We start from the raw sequence: 23707 nt of genomic DNA on the forward strand, positions 1-23707 counted from the left end.
CTGTAGATGTTTTAAACAAGACCGTGCTTGGCTAGGGAATTCTGGGATTTGAAGTCCAGGCATCTTTAGCATCTGCTAAAGTTAAGAATCTCTGCTTTTAACAGATTGCCTTTTCTCTCCAGCAGGTCTTCCTATTTCTGGAGTTGTTCGTAGAAGTAAGTTAAAATATATTTATTATTTTTTATCTAAATCGAGGCTTTTAGTTAATAATAAAAATTATGTAAAGGTTTATTGTGTTTTATGAAAATTTGTGGCCAGTGTTATGTATAAGACAAAAAGCAGTTGCACAAAGCCAATTAGCATACACCAGGTTTGATTGATTAATTTGATTTGATTTATAGCTACCTATCTCACAATAGCAACTCTGGGTGGCTTATAACATTTAAAAATAATATAAAAAGATTATACAGAAACATAAACAACAGTCAAGGAGCCAAACCAGTATAAACAAATAATAATCATATCATCTGCTCTAGCGCACCCCAACTCTCATTCCCCAGGAACACACTCATGCCTTAAGAGCCTTCTGAAAAGGTGGCAGATTGGGATCAATCTAATCTTGTGGAGCAGCACGCACAGCCACAAGGAAGGGTCATTTCCTGGTCCCACAAGATGAGATTCTTTAACTGATGGAGCCCTTAGCAGTCTTCTCTGTTGGATCTAAACGAATGGACAGAAACAATCAGAGAGAGCAGTGCCATAAATTATCTGATCTTATGCCATAAAATTATTTATAAGGAAGACCCAGCACTTTCAATTGCTCCCTCATATGTCTCCCTGTGGCCAGGGTAGCTCATGGAACAGAGGTGTAATATGAGTGCACCAAAATGTATCATAACTGCTCATACCACTGCATTCTGTTTCTGCTGCAGTTCTGGATGCTTTTCAAGGGCAGCCCCATATCCCAATAATCTACTTGGGATATGACTATGTCATGAGGGACTGTAGGCGTAGTCCCGCCAGTGTAGGAAATGGTGCAACTGATAGACAAGCAAAGTTGTGCAAAAATCCTCCTGCCCATTCATTGAATAGGAGTTACAAGGCCAAGAGGACTATCAAGTGCACACTGGTTCCATTTGTGATAGTGCAACTCCCTCCAGAACTAAAGCTGGAAAATCCTTGAATACAGAACTCCCTAAAACTCAAAGTCACTTTGTCTTCCCAGGATTGAACTGAAGTCTGTTCTTCCCCATCCAGGATATATTTACAGTCATAGTAAAAACAATAACTATACAAGTATGAAATCCTAACCTTTAAGCCTGATAACCCTTCCAATAAAAATTCTGTTCTAAAAACCATGTAGTTTTTTATGTGGTTATTCAGCAACGTCTCATTGTGTTTCATGATGTCTGGATGCTAATAGCATGCTTAAAATTGCTCTCTCTAGAGCATGGGTGTCAAACTTGCCACGTCACATGACATGTCACGACATATTGTGACTTTATTCGCATTGCCGGAGCTGGGGTGGGTGCGACCTCCACATGATGCAACCGGCTCGCAGGACAGCAATTTGACATCCCTGCTCTATAGGCACCTAGTTGATTTATTATTAATTTAAAACCATTTCTACTCCACTCATCAACCAAAAATTCTCCCAGAATATGAAGTAATTATCTAAAATAATGCAAAAGGAAAAGTGATGATAGTAAAATAACAAATTTAAATGATTCTTGTGATGTGTATTCCTTCCTACTGGTATATGCAAGTTAACAGCCCAGTATACATCACTGAACATAAAGACATAAACTCTGGCTTATATAGAATGGCCTCTACCATTTCAAGATGCAGACAGAAGGGAGGAGCGCTAGTTATTACTTTGACTGTATTGCAGAAAATTAGCAGTGTAGGAAGGGACTGAGAAAGAATCACAGTGGAGGCTTCTGGAGTGCTCCATGCCCATCAGGTGCAAACTGGAGCAATAGGGAGAAGAGTTTTCAGTACTGTTGTCCTTGTTATGAAATGCTCTGTGCCAGGAGGGTTGCATGGTACCTGTATGTAGTGTTTTTAGCATCAGAAGAGCTTTCGTTATTGTCCTAGTATTCTCTCTATATATTATTAATCATGAAATAATATAAACATTTTAGAAAATATTTTGTGTTGTTAATGTATTCATTTCAATTTTGTTAATGAATTCTTCAATGCTGTAACTGGAAATAGACATGTGCACACACACTGAAAACATCTTTTTTGAGTGCACAGCAAATGGGAAGTCAGGAGTTGCATGTGGTACAACAGGAAGAAAAAATACACTTCAGCATAAAAATAATAGTCAAAAGTATAGGAATGCAGTGAACTGGTTCCCATTAGTGCTTTATTCTACCAAATAAGCAGAATTATTGGGTAGAATATTCCAATACTCCTTTCATAGCAAAATGAAAGGAGTGTTGGAATATTTGTCTTCAAAGATATTTGCCTTTTATTTATTTTCCCACTTCCTGGAATAAGACTATTTTGTTTAATTTGCTTATGTCTAGTAGAGTTACTGTATAGCATTATTGTGCCAGTAGGTGTCAGAGCTAACACAGAAAATAAACTTGTGTTGTTTGTCTGTTTTGTTTTCCAGCTTACATAGATCACTGGTGCTTGAGGCATTTCAACTGCAACTTCTACACAAATCAAAGTTTCTACACAAATCAAAGATAAATGTAAGTAATACATTTAGAAAATTGGGGAGGGGAAAATGCTAGGGCTATTTTAAACAGCAACTGTATTATTGTTAATGCTTTCTTAGCAATGATACTCATACTGTTTTCCTGTATTAATCTGAAAGAAAGTCATATGCAAGTCGACTAAGCATATGTTTCCTCCTATATTTTAGAACCTATTTTTCATTATTAGTATTCCATTTTAAAATGTGCTCATACAGACAAGACTAATTCAGTTAATGGAAGCTAGCTACTGTAATATTTTCATTCACTGCTCATTTCTTGATTCATTTCCTGCTATTTATGTGTGATCAACAGGAAAGAACATCTCTCAGGTAATAAGTTTTAAATTTGAAGGCACTGCTAAAAAATGCTTACACTGAAAAACGTTATGAAAATCCAAACGCTGAATTATTACACACAATTTTACTTTGCCAAACTTACTAAAAAAACAACTTTAAAACATTTTTATGCTTAATGTGGCTAAAGGAGAATAGAATGACAGCACCAGCAAGTAGAAAACTTTGTAAATAGTGTTGTTTCCAGTAGTAATACACTATTTTCAAACCAGAAGTATTTCATTACATTTTTAATTGAACATTGAAGTCAAGGATATGAAAGAGAACATGAATATGACACTTTATAGGGGAGATGGATGACATAAAAATTTAATGAGTAATAAATAATAATGGAGACAGCTTTGTCCCCTGCTACAATACTTTTAGTCAGTTATATCAAGTCATATGCTTTTTAAGAAATGATCTTTATTCCTGTATTTACTGACTGGAAAACTGACAGCAAATATATTTTGCCATCCATCAAGCTTAATGTTTATGGTGACCCATTTCTATTTTTTTATTTCCTGCTTAGATTATCAGTGACAAGATCAAAGAGTAACTATATATACCTAATCAAAGCCAGTCATATTTTTTAAAGTCAAACCATTGATTACTTAGTGTATTTTAGTTGTTGAAACGTAGAAATTTTTACTTCATTTCTTTCTGTCAGGACCCTGCATTCAAGAATCTATGTTTTTAATTCTTTCTCCCATACACTGATCAGACTGCCTGATTACTGGGTATTTCTAAAGTGTCTGAAAGAGACTAGCATACAGGGTTGTGTATATTTCCAAAGACACGTTTTGAGCAATTGAAGCATAAGCCATGTTTTAGAAACAAAGAAACCACCCATTGATTTGAGTTGCACAATATAGTGATGAGAAAAAGCTTCTCATATTGGTATTAGAAAAAAAAAACATCATCGGGAATGGAGACAAAATTGCACTTGTGATGATCTATGGCAAGAATGTTATGGGGTGTCGGACCCTCCTTGTATTGCCTACTCTTTCAGCAGTCTTCAATACCATAATTGCTGACCTGCCTGAAGGTCAGGAAGGGTGAGGAGCAGAGTTTTGCGATGGTTCGCCTACAGGGTAGTTCCAGTAGATGGTGATGATGGAGAAGAGATTGAGTTTTAGGCTCCTGTATTTATTTATTTATATTTAGACCCATCTTATTGTACACATTTATTATTAGATGGATGATAAGGCTAGAATGACTAGCAGCAAGACATTTTCCATTACAGTGCTGACAGGAACACCATTGGAAGACATGAAAGGCCATGTTGGCAATAAGCCATGTTGATAGACAGTATTTATTTTTAAAGGCCAAGATTTAACACTTAAGAATTCAGGGGATCTGACTTTTTAGTAAATATGGTTGCCTAAGACTGATTGTCCAGAACTGAATGAACTGTTAAGACAGAATGAACTATTAAAATGTGTTGCGGATAATACTACAAGATTACTGGAAAGTAAATTCATGACTAAATGTATTCCACTTTCAGTTTACCTATCAGCAAAACAACTTCCCCTCAAAAATGACTGGAGAACTAATGTAAATATTATAAGCAGCATTCCTATATTATTATTGCCACACTAGCAAATTTCAGTTTATATAATGATTACACAAATGGAACATTTAGGCAAGTAAAAACATTCTGTTTTTTTAAAACAGAATATCTTCAAGTTATTTATCATAGAAATTGGCAAGCCAAATTCATTGCGAAATTACAAACAGATTCCTAAAACCCTTTAGGTCATTTCCTTTTGGGCATAGAAAGAATGACTACCCCCACTCCCTCATTACTTAGTTTAAAGCATTTTCATGCTCCATTCTAGTCACTACATAAACAAAAACAAACACAGTGTTCTCAGTAATATCCTTATGTTTTATTGTTATTGTTAGGTCAACTGCATATTTGGACCCTGTTCAAAAAAGCAAAGTGTTGATTTTCCAAATATTTATTTACCATAGTTAGTGAAATTTGTTCAACTGCATTGCCAGAAACATGCTGCATGATTTAAAGACTCATTATTCCCAAGCTGATCAGTAACAGGATCAGAGCCCAATAATACTACAAATACCATAGGTAGCTATTTTATTTCAGGAGCCAAGAAAATGTATAATGTTATTTCTCTGAGGTATGACGCATGTTCATTTTAATAAAATGAAGATAATATGCAGCGATCAGTACACAAAAACATAGTTAGCACATAATATTAATTTTCAAAAATCCTAAACTGACTTTCAGTGCCATTATAGATACTATGATAGCTATTTACATCTACTTCTTCTCTCTCAGGAAGTCAAGGTGGAAGGGTAACCTGTTCCCGCCCCCACCCACACACCCACACACCAGTAGGGGGGGAATTGGCTGAGAAAGTAACTAGTCCAATATGAGTTTCTATGGAAGAAAAGGAAGATTAGAACCTAGGTCAGTTCCTTTCCTAGTCTGATACATGACCCACTGCCTTCCACTGGCTCTCAACCTTGTAGTTGTTTTAGACACCAGTCTTGCAACTTGGTGAGGATCCAATTAATGACTGCTTTAAAAATAAAGCAATAAAAAATGTGTGAACACAGATTAAAAGCATTTCAAGTCACAATTTTCATGTATTCATGTTCAGATATGAAATGCCAATACCATATAGGAAAGTTTCAGGTCTACTTTGGAATATGTATATATAATTTATAAAAGGTGAAAGAATGCCATCTCTTGCATATATTGCTTTTTTCATGCGGATCTAATTGCCTGATAAATTAATTATTCAGTAACTCATAAGATTAACCAAGTTTTTTTTAATAAAATAAAAAGAGCCATATTTTCTAAGCAACAGTTAAGGCAGTTTGAGTATTAGGAAGAGAAGCACAGCTTCAAAAGAAGTACAGTACGTTAGCAAATGAGAAATTATTATTAACTTGTTTCTTAGAATATAAATAATATAGTACTATTCTTTTAAAAGATTTCTTATGTTCCCCTTTTTTAAAATTGAAGGCTGTCATTTTTCTTATAAATATCATAGCTGTTTAGGAAATATGTTATCAATTCACTCTATATACTTGAACCAGGAAGCTTAATTTATTTTTATTGAGTTGGAGTTTTTTTTATGTGTGCACATGAACAAATTTTCTCTTTCTTTCTTCGTCCTTCTGTCCCACCCATTCACATAACATATGAACAGATAGTCTTCAGCTTACGATCATTTGCTTTGCGATCCTTTGAAGTGACAACAGTACTGAAAAATGTGACTTACAACTAGTCCTTGCATTTATAACCATTGCAAAATCCCCACAGTCACATGTTCAAAATTCAGGTGCTTGGCAACTGCATGTATTTACAACAGTTGCAGCATCTCAGGATCATGTGATAACAAAGCTAGTGAATGAAGTGGCAATAGCAATAGCACTTAGACTTATATACCGCTTCACAGTGCTTCACAGCCCTTTCTTAAACAGTTTACAGAGTCAGCATATTTTCCCCAACAATCTGGGTCCTCATTTTACTGACTTCGGAAGGATGGAAGGGTGAGTCAACCTTGAACCGATCAAGATCAAACTCCTGGCAGTGGATAGAATTAGTCTGCATTCTAACCACTCTGCTACCACAGCTCCTAATAACCTTGTGATTCATTTAACAGCTACAATGATTCTCTTAACAACTGTAGCCAACAATAATAATAATCATAAAATCTGGTTTGACAGCCACCTTTCTTAGCAGTGGAAATTATGGTCCTAACCGTGATCGTACATTGAGGTCTACCTGTACATGCAAACTCCAATTTTAAACTTAGTCGCACATTATTATAAAAATGTGTGTAGGTGGGAAATGACTAAGACAAATTTGACAGGTTTCCAAGACAAACTGCTTTCCCTCAGCCTCTGATGGGGAAAAGTCATTAGATTCATAACGCACTGCTTTCAAACTGTGAGGTTTTTGTTTTTTTTACTGCAAAACACTTTGCTGAATATTTAAAAATGGCAAAAGTTAAGAAGAAAAACAATTTTGCATAGACAAACTTTTCAGAGGATGTAAATCTGTTTAAAAATTCTCTGCCCATAAGGGCTGGCAGCTTTTTTTTCTATCTGAAAATAATTATAATCTTAAAAGCCTTGTTAAGAGAATATTTTTCAGCAGGAGGGGGCAAGTATGAAATGTCATAGCAATCACATTCCTCAACAATATTGGGAAGGAAAGTATGGTTGCTGCTGCTGCTGCATTGTTTGCATGCCATGTCAGTTTAAGTTGGGAGAAGTGAGAACAATAGAAGCCATTCAGGCAGAGGACTTCAAAATGAAATAGTGGTTTGGCTTGGAACTTAGATGGGAGAGCTCTACTTAAATCTTACTCTCCTATTTGGTAAACCTTTAAACTTTAAGATCTGACTGCCTAGTTGTCTGTACAGCTTTTTTCTGTCTTCAATAGTTCTTTGGGTTTTACCTAAATATACGGTAGAGAAAAGTTCCTTTCGGCTGGGTTCATTTCTATATTTGTATATTTCTGGGCGTGGTCTGTATCCAGTTAGTCCTCAACTTACAATCACAATTGAGACCAACATTTATGTTGCTAAGCCAGACATTTGCTAAGTGAGTTTTGCCCCATTTTACAACCTTTCTTGCCACGATTGTTAAGTGAATCACAGCAGTTGTTAGGTTAGTAACACGGTTGTTAAATGAATCTGGTTTCCCCATTGACTTTGCTTGTCAGAAGGTCACAAAAGGGGATCACATGATCCTGGGACACTCCAACTGTCATAAATATGAGTCAGTTATCATTAATTTTAATTTTAAACACATGACCATGGAGATGATGCAACATTCATGTGAAAAACAGTCATAAATAACTTTTTTCAGTGCTGTTCTAACTTTGAACGGTCACTAAGTAAACTGTTGTTAATCAAGAACTACAGGTACATACTTTCAATTCCTTTTTATGATTGTTCTACCCACTCCTAAGATCTCAGAATGTAGATTCAGGAGGAGTCCAGTAACACCTTTTCTATCAAATTTTATTAAAAGGCACAACCTTTCACTAAATCAGATGCATGGAGTGGCTAAACTGATGCAGATGGTGCCTGGGGAAAGGTGAATATAAAAGTACAGGTTACACACAAGACTGAATGAGACCTTCTGAGAGCATTTGAAATCTGTTGACATATGTGAATTCAGCAATCTCTCAATTGTATTGGTCAAGCATCTTTTTTCTTTTGACCTTTCCCCTCCCAAAATGGCTATTTTGAAATCTCTAATGGACCCAAGATTGACATCAGAACTCAAAATAACATATAGCTTCTTGGAAAAATGAAAAAGCCACACGTATCAGGTCATCTGTCTATGCAAATACATAGATCATGAACAATTAACATGAAATATGATTTCTTTTTTGAAACTGTTATGCAAAATCTTCATACATATGATATGCATATGCACAGGAAGCCCTTATATGTACAATTTACCTTGATGTAGTTGCATTGCTTTTTTATTTTTTAATATTTTTCTATATTCTGTTGTTATACATACACAAAGAGCAAATTCTATAAGAAGTCAACTTGCAAGATTATCTGAATTGAGTTTGAGCCTGTTGGTCCCAAGTAAGTAAACAAGATTCTTTAAAACCATCTATGTTTTGCTTTCCTGCCTCACCTGATTAGTGAAAGATTTCAGGCATGTAACAGGCTAGTAATCAGTGGAACCTTGGGAGAAGCAGTGGTGAATCTTTCTTTGAGGAGAGTGGTAGTATCCTCTTTCCTCAAAGCCTTATTGCTATTCCAATTGGGGAGTAGAGAAGCTCTACTCTAGAATTCTCCACTGTGGACTGCAATAACCATAATGATTTCATCCCATTTTGGAGCTCCTGTTATGACCTGGCTCAGGTTCAGTACTAGCAGGACATTCAGTACTGGCTCTGGGTACAGAAGCCAACCAAATTCATTAAGTTTCCATTTTTGTTTCTGGCCAGGATAGAACTCCAGCATAAAGAATTGACTCATAATCTACAGAACTATTTATATTCACAGTTCCTGCTCAAAGAGCAGATGGCTTCCAGCTTGTGTCCCTTTTATGGCAATTTCTGGGTCAGTAAGCTATGCTAAGGGGCTTTGTTACCATGTTCTTTATTATTGCAATGTTACAATGTACTCTACCTTGGGCTTCACTTGGAGATCACAAGCTTCAGCTGGTCTATAATGTAAGGACTTAAGTAATGTCAAGCAAAACTTGATTTATCTATGCTATACCTATATTTAGAGAGCTGCCCTGCTAATCAATTTCTGGCTACATTTCAAAATGCTAGATATCACCTTTGAAGTCACGTATGACTCAGAAGCTGGCTATCTATGAGATCACCTAATCCAAGTATCAAACTCCAAAAAAATGATTGCTCTGAGTGTCGATTTCTAGGGATTGTTGTGACTGGGGAATACAGGGGCAGATCTTCTCTGTCACTGTTCCCCTTCTCTAAAACTGCATATGCCGGAGATAGAACCCTACCCTTGCCAGGTTCTTAAGAGCAATTAGGACCTGGTGCTTCTAAAGGGCCTGAGAGCTGATATGAATATTTGTTTGTCCTTGAACAGAGGTATTTGTCACTTTTGTTTTGACTTTCCTTTAGTGGCACATTATAATGGGCTATTTTTTGATTTTAATAATTTTGCTAGGCATTGGAGTTTAAGTGGCTCTGAGTGCTTTAAGACAGGAGCATCATGTAAGTATCATCAAATAAATAACTCACCCTATATCCAGTTTCAAATTAATTGAGAATTTGCCTTGGTACCAGTGAGGGAGATACAAAAGGATGTTAGAGATAGAAAGAAAAGGTTTGTACATTATTTAACTGAACAGCACCAGTCACAGCAACAAATTATCCTAATGTGAAAAACATTTCAGAGGAAAAGTTAATTACTTCAGTGTAGTCATTGTTTTGATATTCTGAGTTTATCAGCATTCTTTTTAGGTACCCAGTTGTGTCCAGATCTGCAGCAAATGATCACAGATACTTATCTTAAATTTAAATGTTCACAAACAATCATAGTATCAATTTTACATACAAAAATCATGTAAATATTATACATGTCAATATGTGTGATTTGCCTTTAATTTCCCTGTAATTTTATGTTAAGCACAAATTATTACAGAACACTGTGGAAGTACAGAAAGTACTGTAGTATTGTAGTATTTTTTGCCTGCTGATCTACCAAATTAGATGTTACATGCAGATATACTGAACTCTTTCCCAATGCCTTAGATTTTGCCCCCCCCCCCCCTTCTCCAAAGCAACATCTTACTGACAAACAGGAAGGCAACCGTGGCATGGAATGGTTAACCATTTTCTGACAAGTTCTTTGCCATGTGAAAGAAAAAGCTGCAATTTGGAGGGGTTGAAGTGGAGCAGAAAAAAGTCTAACCAAGAAATGGCAAAGTCTTTTGGTTTGTGTCGTCCCACCGCCGCCCTAGTGGTTGGTACCAAAAAGGTATTAAGAACAAGTTGCTATCAGAAAAATCTACTTTGGTTAAAAATTTTATTTATTAGTCTTAAACTAGTCCCCAATGGTCGGAAGCCCATTACACCAATAGAAATTTCCTACACATGAAGGAAATAAGAGGAACATAAAACATATTTTATATTAAGTCATGTTAAGCAGCTAAGCACCAAGCCCTGCTTAGTAACTAGTAAAAATTCCCAGGGCCCCTGGCCAAAGCCTTTTTTTTTTTTTTTTTTAGCTCTCTGACCACTTCATTATTTTAATTAGACTCAGGAAGACTGAATCTGGAATTTTCTATACAATATGTAAAGTATGTACTTCACTGGTCAATATTATTCCTTCCTTCAGATCTATTGCTAGACTTTCATCTGCCTGGAGTTTTATCAATGGACCCAGTTCAGAAAACAAGCATGTTGTCCTTGGATCATAAATTTGTATATATTTTTGTATAATAGACTGCAACTGCCATCTAAAATCAAATTTAGGAGTTATTAAACTTGGGTAATTTATTCTAGACAGTTATTTCTAGTGAATGATAAGTATCAATGGTATTTTTTTATTTCTATTTACTATATTTATATAAAAAGGCAAATCAATATAAGAGGCAACATTTTGTACAAAAATACAGAATTTTAAAAGCTTTAAAAAGTATATTCTATATTACTGATCAGAACTGGACTATATATATTTATATATAAAATTTATATAAATTTATACATGTATATTTATATAAATTGCCAATATTTGGGAATTTAACAAGTAGCTGCTTTGTTTACACAGTAGCTTTGTATTTTTTTGTCGTCCTAGAGTAATCAGCTTGCTGTTTTCTAGTTCTTGTCAGAACATATCTTCTGCTTAATCAGTGAAGAGATCTATAGGTAGTTTTGTCCAATTGCATTTTCTACCAACATGTTTGTGCAACAGGTTGTAAAGCCCCTGAAAAATTAGAAAATGTGGAAGACAAATTGTGCTGATGAAGTTTATTCATCTAAGTTCTCAGTGCTCCTTTTCTTGATTGGATGATGGTTCAGTCCCAGATGAATTTCTTTGCAAAGAAAATGTCAGTCTCTTGGCCCACAACCTATTACAATCCTGGTGGCTGAGCTGCAGTGGGAAAGAAAAGTAATAAATGTTACAAACTTGGTTTTAAAATCCAGAAACCAATGCCAAAGCTGTAAGTTGCATTGGTAAGTACTGCTTTCCAAATCTGTACCTGTATCTGTTCCTATCCAGTCAAAATCCTAATACGACAATGGTAAGAAGATACTTAATGTGAAAATCACCTGTACTAATATAGGTGATGAAAAAAAGATCACCAGTCTCTCTTGTGTCCATTGCCAATGAACCACAAGGGCAGTGCAGTTGGTTTCACTCTTGAAACAGAAATAGAAAAAATAATAATAAAACCTTCCATCCACTGATTCTTCTCTACAGGTAATCCCTCCCCACCTTCACTTCCATAGTCTTATTAAAAGACAATTTTGGTTTTAAAAAAATCACCTAAGTGCTGACTATTGTTAACATAATGAAATCTTAGGGTTTTTTGTAAAGATTGCTATACCACCTGAGAAAAGACTGAAGTGATGGCATAAAGGTAAGGATAACTAACTCTTCTTGTATTACTTCACTATAGAAGTTATTTACTTTGTAGGACCAAGTAAATACAAATAGATTTCTAAGAATTATTTTTCTAGATGTTATATACTACAGAATACATTTTGGTTGCAATGACAACATGTTTCAGATATTAAAAGTTGCTGAAATTTAAATACACATGAAAATTCTAACTGAAATTTAAATTCAGTGAAATGGGTAGCATATAAATTTAATAAATAAGAAAGGCGGATTCAAGACAGCCCTATGTCTGCTGTATATTTCTCACTTCCTTTTCTTCAGAAGCTCAGATGAGGATTTTATCCTAACCCCAGCCTTCTTTACAAGGTTAGGCTGAGAGAGGGAAAAAGAAGAATAATTTGTCCAAAGCATCCAATGAATTTTATGGTAGACCCCCTACCTCAAACTCTTGTGATTATATTAATCTAAGAGTCAGACATTAACAATTTATATATAATTGATAATAACAAAACACAAAAGGTAGAATTGTACCTCATTTTTCAAGTTTTCATTTTCATGTACAGGTACAGAAATGATAAAGAGGAAAGCTGAGTAATAACATCTGACTCTTCATTCATTGCCTTTGATTATTCTAATGTGCTCTATCTTGGGCTGCTCTTTCAGGTTTGATTTTTAATAATATTTTTAGTACAACAGTATTTTAATGAGATATTTTGTCATTATGGCTCTATTATGTGGTTTTTTTGGTATTGTACTTTGCTTTATTTTGACCAGAAAGGAAATGCATCACTAAATAGTCTTTTAAAAGTTTTCAGGAACATTAGGTCCTATTGCTTATAGCTTTTCAAACTGCATATTTGTGTTCTGAAATTATTGTCTTTTAGGTGTTAACTGGAAAAAATAAATTACTGCAGTGCTTTTCTTCAGAGTTAGCTGGGCATGTTTTAGAACACTGATTGCCAAATGTATGTAATCTAGTAAGAATAGCTGTGTAATCTTGAAATACATGCCAACAGTTTAAAACTCAGTAGCCTGAACAAGAGAAGCAGATAGGGAGAATTGTTATACACAGATGCTAATAAGGATTGATCCCCAGTTCTTTTCCAAGACCTTCTATCTATGTGAGCAGGACATTCAATTCCCTCTTATCCCAGCTGTGGACATTTGGTTGCTTTAAGTTTTTGCAATAAATGTGAATACATTTGGTTCAAAGTTTACCATACCTTTTTCCACATCTTGTTCACAAATAAAACTATTAACATCTTCACAGTGGAAGTCATTCCAGAGCCCAGCATGAATTAATCCAGCACAATCTTCCCCTGGCCCATGGCCATGTTTCCAGTTATCTGGCTGTCCAGCACTCCAGTTTCTTGCAATAAAACAAACAAAAAAATGATCATTTCGTAACCAAGCCATCATATGACAATGTGAAAGAGGAGATTAATAATAGTAAAAACAAAACAAAAATAAAACAATCTCTCCTAAAGCAGAAATCTTTCTCCTTAACAAATAATGCATGACTTTTCCTGGAAATGGAAAACAGCTGGGCTTTAGAGATGGGAATCAATTGGAGAAACTGCCAAAGCTGAAAAGTCTAAAATTAGATCAAATATTCTGTTCTGGTTGTGGACTACACATAGACACATGTACAGAGTGTAATCCATCAGTGGGGCTGTATTTGTTTGTTTCATCTATAGCTGCAGATGAGTTACTAGGATATAAATACAACTTCCTGTTGGATTTATATATGCATCTCCAAATCAAAATAAAAAGAATAGTTTCTTGTTATACAATATTTAGAGAGAAATACCTAATATTATCATATCATAAACTCAAAACACATCAACAATCATATATTGTGTGTGTCATATATGTGTTCACTTTGAGAGCAGGCAACTAAATTTCATTTTTGATGTGTGCCATTGTGCCCACAATAAAAAATGACAATAAAGGTTATCTATCTTATATTGCAAAAAGTATCTTATAATAAAGATAAATTTGTATAATTAGAACTATCAGATCTGGACTGCAAAACTGCAGAGCAGAGATTCTCAATCTCTTTATTGCCATTTAGTGATTCTTCAGATTTCTGTAGCCTTTGCATTTATTTGGGAATGTACCATTCTCCTAGTAAATTATCCTTTGGGTGGATTTTGAACAATTGCTTTAAGATTTTGTAAGGTCCTTAAAGATGCAATGGTTTAAGTTACAAATGTGGAGATTTCATCAGGATAAGAAGGACTTAGCCAGAGATACCAGTAATATTTCCTTAACCTAAGCTCCAATGCTCAACAGCAGTCAAACTGAGAGACTGAAAGAAAAAGTACTAATTTCATTCAATGGGAATGACAGATCTTAGTCTACTTGATCTAGTGCTGATCCAGTGTATATCCTGATTCCAGTTCAAAAGAATTTAGCTGATATTAAGCTTCAGTGACAAATGAAGATACAAGTTTGGTTCCAGCAATGATATACAACTGCTGCAATACAGAAGTCTTATTTTTTGTAATCAGCCAATGACCCATTCTCTTTCTTTCTTTGTTGTCCCTCCTCCAACCACATTTAAAAAACCCGTGGTTTCTGTCGCCTAGTTTGCTATTAACTCTGTAATAAGCATCTTAAGCATCTTCTTTTATTGGTTATTCAGTATTTTTTTTCTGGCAATAAGCCTTTTGAAATCAAAGAACTGTTAATCTGAATCTAAAAGCCAATGTCCTTTATAAGGTTGTTGCGCCATTTCTTATTGGCAGATGCTAAGAAACAGTTACAGCAGAAAGCAGTGAACAGCCTTCCTGCACTCACATGTATTCTGGAAGGGTGCCATCCAGCCATCGCCACTCATCTTCCTTCACTGAGTCAGTGAGACCAATCCAGAAACTGCCTTTTGCAATAACTTGTATTTTCAACCATTGCTGTGTATAGAAGAAAGAATCGGTCACATTATTTCACATCCCAGAGTTTTGACTCCCTAAACTACTCTAGCCTCTTGAAAAGTGTGACTGAGCATGAACATGAGCTTATGGGCAAAATCAGCTTGGAACTATTTCTGGGTGTATCTCATTTGATCTGAGCATCCATCCAACACAGTCTTCCTTTCACGCTCCCAATCGCAGCCCAATCTCCTTTTCATTATAAACCAAGAATTTCTTTTCCCCAACCAATTTTCTGGTTAAAGAAGGTGCACTGATAACAGTAATAGCCAAGTATGGCACATGAGGTGAAGAGAGGGACTTTTTTTCTTTCCTCTCTAGCAATGGAAATGCTGCAAAGTAGATTGTGAGAAAAGTTGCTTCCACATGGTCTATTTGACACGTGGCGTGCTCTGCTGCCAGAATGAAAAGGGATTATTAAAGAACTTCTCTCTTGTTCTTTTCCCCTGCTTGCTGTCACAAGAGCATCAGCTCAGTAAGTGCCGACCAAGCATTTAAATTTGTCGCCTCAATACAAAATGCTGTCTTTTATTATCTTTACAGTGGCTCATAGTAGCATAATCTTGATATTGATGCGGCTGTAGTTTCCCTGGAATCAGATTTGAAGATGTCTAATAAGAACTATTTCAAATAAATAAACAGGGGGCTCTGGAGCTAGGGAGAAGGGAATTTGGAAGCTGAATGGGAAACATGACTTAAATTAAAATCCAACATGTTCCCCACAAAAGCTTTTAGAAATTACAACAATCATCTCATATGGAATGATATCCTCTGCCTTATTTCCAGCAAGACCTTTTGGAAGGTCCCTATTTCTATTTCTGGGGCTGGAAATGTTCTTCTCAACCATAGCACTAGTTTACAGTTGCACACATACACTGAGCTTAAGATGTCATTTGAGACAATCTTTTATTTTTCTTCATAGGATCAAACTACATATTGCTTATGTTGCTTTCAACTCTGTTTTGTCATGTAGTGAAGTGTAGCTATGTGAGAATGTCAGTTATTAATATGACAAAATGGACAGGAAGAAGGTATGCATTCCTTTCCCAGTCCTGCCCTCACCTCTGTTGAGTCAACCTTCTAGCTTGCATTTTGCTTTAGAAAAGAAAAACAATTTTTATTTGAGTGGGTGGGGGCATAAGTGTCACAATATCAGTGGAGTAAGAAAGTGTGAGAGATCCTCTTCTTCTCATGGATTGCTCTGAACAAACTGGCAGCATCTGACAGCTCCATTTCAAGAAAGAAAAATCAACATAGATTTTCAGCAGAATATTTAACCTAGGTAACAGCATCAGAAGCTCCTATAAGAGTGGTGGTGAACCTATGGCACGGGTGCCAGAGGTGGCACTCGGAGCCCTCTCTGTGGGCACATGTGCCGTTGCCCCAGCCTTGCCTCCCGCCATGACCACCTCCTCTCCAGCAGACCCCCTGAAGGAGAGTCACCCCTGAGCATGGCCTATGCAGAGCAGCACAGCCAAGGACATGGCAGCCAGGCAGCATAGACAAGACTCTGCCCTCACACCCCATCGTGCACAGTTGATGCTACAGAGGGCCTGACCGCCATAGCACTGCTGGGCTGCCTGGGAGATCTGCGGTGGGTTCTGGAGGCGGTGAGTGGTCCTGTGGGCAAGCGGGACGGGGAATGGGGGACAGAGCAGGGGGTGGACCAGGGGCAGGGCCAGTTTTTGGGTACTCGGTCTCTAAAAGGTTCGCCATCACTGTCCTATAACAAGTGAGGTTGATCTTCCGTGCAAATACAAGTAATCCTCAAATGGGAGCAGCAACTCAGTTGTTGAGCAAAATGGGAGCAGCAACTCAGTTGTTGACCTTACAACCTTACACTCTCACTTCAGCTTTCCTTTGCTTTACAGCAAAGTAAATGCAAGGATTGGTAACAAGGTTACATTTTTATCACCATCATAACTTCAAACAAAATGAGGCAGTTGCTAAACAAGGACTACTTGTATTTTTTGCTGACTTTTTATAGTAAGACTGCAATTCTCTGATCATCCCTTCTGATTATCTTTAGTCAGATGTTTATATTTATGAGACCTTAATGGCTAATGAAGCAAAGGAACTAGATGAGGCTATCAGCATGCCCAGATGAAGGGAAAGGCTTTTGGTGGCGGCAGCATTCTCCAGGGGCGAAAAGGAGCAAGCCCTCTTTAAGGAAAAGGTGGATGAAACAGGGTCAGAAAAAGGAAAAGAGGCAAGGTTGTCATGCAGGAATACAAGCTAATTTGACGGCTAATCTACATGGAGCTCTGCTTCCATCTGTCCTCTTTGCCATCGTTCACTCCATAGAGACTAAAATGGAAGAATTGTAACTTGAGCTGGCCACAAACGAGTGTATATCGGAGGTGGTGACTCTTTGAGAGCTGTATGCAACGAAATTTCATTTTGAGGTATGCCACATTCAAAGTGACAATAAAGTTGTTGTTGTTATTATTATTATTAGCTATAAAATTAACAAAGGCAAATATACGTGTCCCATGGTAATGTTGCAGTATCCAACCTGGGTTGGTCACCGGGACCAGAGGTTTAATCTTTAGTCACACACTTGTTGAGAGATAAGTTCACTGAGGATGGGCTCCGGCACAAGTTCAAAAGCTCGGAAGACTAAACCTCTGGTCCCGGTGACCAACCCAGATTGGATTCTGCAACATATAAGATGCTTTCTGTCTGTCGTGTCTAACCTACTCAATTCCAATCACTGTCAACTGCCCTGGCTGGAAGTAATGCTCTTTTTTACTATTTAAATCTAACAGCATGCTAGATGGAGTTTTATACCTGTTCCTCTTTGCTATTGATGAAAACCAAATGAGATGATTTCTCTTCGCAGAAAAGCTTTGCATCTTCAAAAATGGCTCTTTCGTTTGAAAAGTAGTAACAGTTGCCTGAAAAGTTCTTCCAGTAAACAGGACAACCTGTAACATGAAACACTTGCAATAAACCCTCATGAGAATGAAAACTTAATCCTCCCTCAGAAATTTGGGCTCTGCACTCTTTGAAAATGATTTGGAAGAAATACTTCAGACCTCAGGGGCACACAACAGCACCCTGCTATATGTTAAGGCAGGCTGGTTTTTTTCTGGGCTTTATTATGGACTGAAAAAAGATACCTCTAGTTTAACAACCCAAAATCCACTAAAGTCAGTGCCACTTTTGAAACCACAGCATCTTTCCCCCCCAAAAACTCACACAGAAGCCTGAGAAAAGATGCACCTGCTTTAAATAAGCACCAGGGAGCCACCATGGTTGTGTAAAACCCAAGAGAACTTCTGACTTACTCTTGAAGCACTCAGAACCCTACTAGATATAGTTTTGAATAAAACCATTAGAAGCCAAGCAATGTGAAAAAGTAATTATCTATTCAGACTATTGTTGAAATGGAACTTCCATTATTTTTAGTTGCAACCATCCTTTTCTATCAAATTGGCCTTCAAATCATTTCTAGTTTATCATAAACAAAAAACTCAGTTTAACAATATAATTGCAAGATAAATTTTGAAAAGCATCCATATTTTTTTCATGTATCAAAACTATTTTTCTAATCCATTCTGAAACAAACGTTAACAATGAGATTTGAACAATCCTACACAATTATTTATCAGGTTTTAACAGGAATAATGGAGATATATCATGTTTTGCCCATTTTTCCATATAACTTTGTTTTCCCATTATTACAAGGGATAATTATTTGTCTTGCATATATGTATGTGGGTTCTTCAGTAATATAGAAATCATTTTGTGAATTAAAAAAGAAAAGAAAGCTTAATGAAAAATCAGGCTGTTTAATGAACTTTAAATATCACCAAATGTAGATATCAGTTAACGGAAGAGAAAAAAATTAAAAGATGGGGAAGAGGAATTGGTCAGTTTGAACACCCAATTTTTAAAAATATAATTTTACAAAATACTAGGAGTTATAACAAGGTTCAAAATTACATTGTCTTCTTAACACTATAGAGAGAAGCTTTAGAGTAGGTGAGAAATAAAAAAAATGTGCTTTATGGGCTCAGACCATTTCTCTTGTGTAATGTGATAGATTAGGTGTCTGAATCCAAGCACTAATCACTCTGAAACAGATTGTGAGGAATTCTGAGAGAAAAAGGAAGAATTGCTTTTCTGTTCTTTCTTAGAAACCATAGATTTAAGGACTATGATGTTCATTTCAAGCTAGTTGGAGACTTGAACAGATAAAGCCTGCAAACTTCCATTGCAATATGTACACAGACTACAATCCAATCCAATAGTCAACATAGTTTCAAACCATACTTTTATACATTGGTAATAAATATACAGTGAAGCACACAGACAGATAGTAGGTATGTTAACAGCTTACCGTTAGTCTCACTTTGTAGGGCCATAGCTATTCCTGGACCTCGTGGTCCAGGAGGACCAGGCTCGCCTGGAGGACCGCGTAGTCCAGGTACACCTGGAAAACCAGGCAATCCACGAGGACCAGCGGCACCTGGTTGACCAGGAACTCCTTGAAAACCTGGGATTCCAGGTGGGCCTTGTGGACCTGGGGGTCCATCTTTGCCAAGTGATCCAGGGACCCCTGGATCTCCACTAGGACCAGGTAGCCCAGTCTTTCCAGGTGAACCTCTCTGGCCTTTAGATCCAGGTGAACCTCTGGAACCTTTGTCACCCTGTTCTCCTGGTGGTCCAGATGGGCCGCTTGGTCCCTTTTCACCTTGAGGTCCTGGAGGTCCTGGTTCACCTTTGTCTCCTTTTTGACCCTTGGGCCCAGTAAGTCCAATTGGACCTTGGGGTCCTCTGTCACCTTTGGATCCTCTTGGACCTGGAGGACCTACAATAACATGAATATGTGAAGGTCAGACGATTAATGAAATAATCTAATGTAATAAAATAGCAAACAGTTCTTAGTACTAAAAATATATTTCTACTTTAGATTTAAATCAATGTCTAAATATTTTTAAAAATAACTGGGCTCCTCCAAAGAACTCAAGAAAACTGAATCTGTAAGTGTGTCTTTATCACAAGACAAGTCAATAGAAAACTAAAACTAAATGATTTTGTTTTAAATAGTTGTTTACAGTTTCCTTAAAAGATCAAGGAAATTGGCCATATTTGTTTAGGTTGTTTAATTTGTTTACATGATTCAGTGTTACATCAAAAAATATCCAAAATTTTATCAAGCTTTCTTCTTATTTGTATTTTTATTTGATACAAGTATGAGGGTGATTCAATGACCATATTTTAATTTTTCCTTGCTTTTCTATTCATTACGGTCACAAGTTAAACAAAGCAAATTCGATTAACTTTCCAAGTGATGAGAGACATATTTACAGAAGAAAGTTTAAAAAGTGGTGGAACTCTTATAAAATTCATGTTCAAGGAAAAAGTTTATTAGGTAAAATAAAAAACTATTAAAACTATTGGAAAAGCTTTTAAAAATTCTATATCTTTTCATGTTCTCTTGCTGATAAAAATATCTAAAGATCTCAAAAAGAGAGAAATCTCAATTTCATGAAACTGAGGAAACTCAATTTTTGAAAGTTGACTAAATAAAAAATATCTCATTTTCATGAAGTTGTAAACAAAAAAGTTTCATTTACAAGAAGAAAAAGTTTTGCTAAGTGTCTTCCCAAGATTGGGCTGTTTTTCAGATAGTGACATATTCTATTTATGACATATGCATAATGCAATAGATACATGATTATAGGGTAGTGAAAACTAGTAGTGAAAACTTCAGAAATATAAGATATTTTCATTTCTTTTCCAGAGATGGAAAATAGACCAGTATATAGACAATATATATGAAATCCAGAAAGGCATACTAAACATTAAAGATAAGTTCTGATGTGATATGTATTTCCTGTTTTATTTGTTTTATTTATTTAATTTTATCCCACCTTTACTATTTTTATAAACAACTCTAGGTGATAAACATACCTAATACTCCTTCTTCCTCCTATTTTTCCCACAACGACCACCCTGTTGGGCTGAGAGAGAGTACTTTCCTTTTAACACTTTAGTGATTTAATACAAAGCCTTCATATATTTCAGTATGCTTTTCAGTAAAATGGCAAAAATTCCGCTCTAGGAATAGTTTAAAACTTTTCATTAAAGCTCTCCTGTGTGTCAGAGGCCAGCACAAAGACTGTATAATCCTTTTTAGTAGCTAGGCTAATGAAAAAGTTATTGTTAACATGGCTAAGATACAAAACAAGTATGTGGACTAGGCTATGTCAGGAAATTCTGCCTAATTAGTTGTGGCCTAATGCAATGATCATTTATCATAGGGAGACTGGAAAAAAGAGTCCTGTTAATAGATAAAATTATTCCACCTTCCAGCTTGTAACATAAATCACTGATGGTAACACCAAGGCAAGAGCATCTGAATCTAATCCACCAAGAATGCAAGTTTAGATGGATGTGGACGGGGTGGAAGGTATAAGCATTAAATGAATAAAACTGAGTTGTAAATAATAGTTCATGATGATTAATTAATGGAATAAGTATTCAGCATTTTTATTAATTATCTGGATGAGGAGATAAATGGAACATTTAAAATATTTGTAGATGGCACATACTGTACTTCCCTGGAAGACTAAAATAAAATTCAAAATAATAGGTTAGAAAGATAGGCTGAAAATAATAGGATGCAATTTAAGGGAGACAAATTTAAAGTTATACATTCAGGAAAAGAATTTAAATGCTGAACTACAGGATGGGGAATAGCTGGCTTACCAGTACTGGAAAAGAACTTGGAATAATAGCTGATTGCACTCTGAGTATGACTCAATAATAATAACATATGAATGCAAATAAGAAAATGCAATTTTAGGCTGCATCAAGTGAAGTATAGTTTTCAAGTCATGGAAAACATTACTTCCTTTTCTTTCCTTTGACAGTCCCACTAGTAACATTTTGTCCAGTTCTGGGCACCACTCTTCAAAAAGGATTCAAATGAATTGGACAACCAGAGATTAGAAACCAAGTATTATAAAAAAAGATTGAAGGAACTAGGAATGTTTGGCCTTGATGAGAAAAGATTGAGTGGGAATATGACAGCACTCTTCAGATAGGATATTACAAAAGTTTAGGATTCTAAATTATTCTCATTTGTTCTGGAGAGCCCGATACAAAATAATGGATACAAATTACAAAAAGACTGATATTGATTACTAACAATAAGAATGATTTGATAGTAGAACCAGGTTTCCAGAGATGTAGTGGGCTATCATTCACTGTGTATATACAAGAAGAAACGAAACACTACGTAATTCTTGAACATACCTATAGGGGAGATGCCACATGGGGTAGTTGTTAAGATGTTGGGTTAGAACTGAGTAAAATCCAAGTTCTTTGGAGCCATTCACTCAGCTCAATACTTCAGCATATTGTTGTGGAGAAAATGAAATAAAAAGTGCTACATAACCTTGAGCTTCAAAAGTAAAGGTATAGATATAAATCTAACAAATAAATAAATATCTGCCATAGATGCTTTAATTTGGATTCCTGCTTGGAGGAGTGGACAGACCTGAATACCTAAATAACAATTTTCATCTATGATTTTAAGATACTTCAGCATAATCAGTAAACCAAAAGTTCACAACAAACTAGACATATAATGGACCAATTTTACCTTGCAGTTATTTTTTTAAAATTGAGTTGTTTGAGGAATAATGTTATAACAACTAATGCAATACAGTATTGTTCTCCTTACTAGAAATTGGCATCTTAAACAAGTGATACAAGTTGATTCATTTATTACATTTTGTTTTAGAAATTAGCTCCAAAAGAAAAGTCAGATAGAGGGATATGAACTTAAGAATAGCAAAAAAACCAAAAACAAAACAGCGATAACCCTACTATGTTAATAACACATTTTCACATAATCTGTATTTAAATTATACAACAAATAGCTTGTAGTCTATACCAATGTTTCTCAACAAGTGGTATCCAGTACCACAGTAGTTTATGACACACATTTCCCTTCCAAAATCATAAAAAAAAAATGCAAGAGAGGAAAATAGGGCAGAGAAGGAAGGCAGAATTGCTAGTCTACAGCTGAAAGTTTTGAGGAACTCAGCATTTTTCACAGTGTTTCTTAGCACTCAGGGTTGCAGCAGCCTCTTTGAGGACAAAATAACATTTATGCTAGTTTGTTTCCTTTCATTATTTAATTATTTAATTATTTTTACTTTTTTATTTTATTTTGGCTTAGAGAAAGAAGTTCCAGATTGGCAAACATTGCTTCAATCTCAACGAGCTTGCTCATTATCTTACCATTATTAGTTCAAAAGTATTATTGCAATGTTTAAGTCCATAAGAATACCAAAACAGATAGTAGCATACAGTAGCTACAAATAGTAGCAGAATATTTGCAAACATATTACCGCTTTTAAAAAAAAAAAAGATTGTTTGGTTATGTGTTTGAGGGCACAGATTCTTAGATACAGGAATAAAGTAACCTGAGAACCACTGGTCTAAACCAAGGGTCTTCAAACTTGGCCCTTTTATAACTTGTGGACTTCAACTCCCAGAATTCCTCAGCCAGCCTCCTGGTCTATCTAGATCATTGTAATTAGTAGTGCTTAAATGAAATGTTGATGCTGGGGTAACTTTTTCTATGCTGCTTCAACCTTTGTCCAACTGTTCTTCCATTATTGCTAGATCTTTTTTAACTAAACCATCACTAAATCTTACGCTATCAAATTTTATAGCTAAACCTACCTGTTTCTTTATATAATCTTATAATGCTG

General features: G+C 35.8%; 1 protein-coding gene and 1 long non-coding RNA gene across 2 annotated transcripts in view; one reads left to right on the forward strand and one right to left on the reverse strand.

Moving 5' to 3' along the window:
- The first annotated feature begins 15 nt into the window (after window positions 1–15).
- On the forward strand, window positions 16–10758 carry LOC120303041. Its single transcript, XR_005555318.1, has 3 exons — window positions 16–155; window positions 2564–2645; window positions 8510–10758. It is a non-coding gene; the product is annotated as an uncharacterized LOC120303041 (long non-coding RNA).
- The window catches only part of COLEC12 (collectin subfamily member 12), a 93864-nt gene continuing 80643 nt past the window's right edge, over window positions 10487–23707 (reverse strand). Inside the window, exons 6-10 of the mRNA XM_039332161.1 lie at window positions 19315–19785; window positions 17760–17896; window positions 14842–14951; window positions 13263–13408; window positions 10487–11568 (exon numbers count right to left, since the gene is read on the reverse strand). Of these exons, the coding sequence (XP_039188095.1) occupies window positions 11549–11568; window positions 13263–13408; window positions 14842–14951; window positions 17760–17896; window positions 19315–19785 (884 nt within the window). The 3' untranslated portion in view covers window positions 10487–11548. The remainder of the gene's footprint in view (window positions 11569–13262; window positions 13409–14841; window positions 14952–17759; window positions 17897–19314; window positions 19786–23707) is intronic.

This window comes from Crotalus tigris, unplaced genomic scaffold, assembly GCF_016545835.1.
Source record: "Crotalus tigris isolate CLP2741 ecotype Arizona unplaced genomic scaffold, ASM1654583v1 scf7180000024450.1299024, whole genome shotgun sequence".
In the NCBI taxonomy this organism is placed as follows: Eukaryota; Metazoa; Chordata; class Lepidosauria; order Squamata; family Viperidae; genus Crotalus; species Crotalus tigris.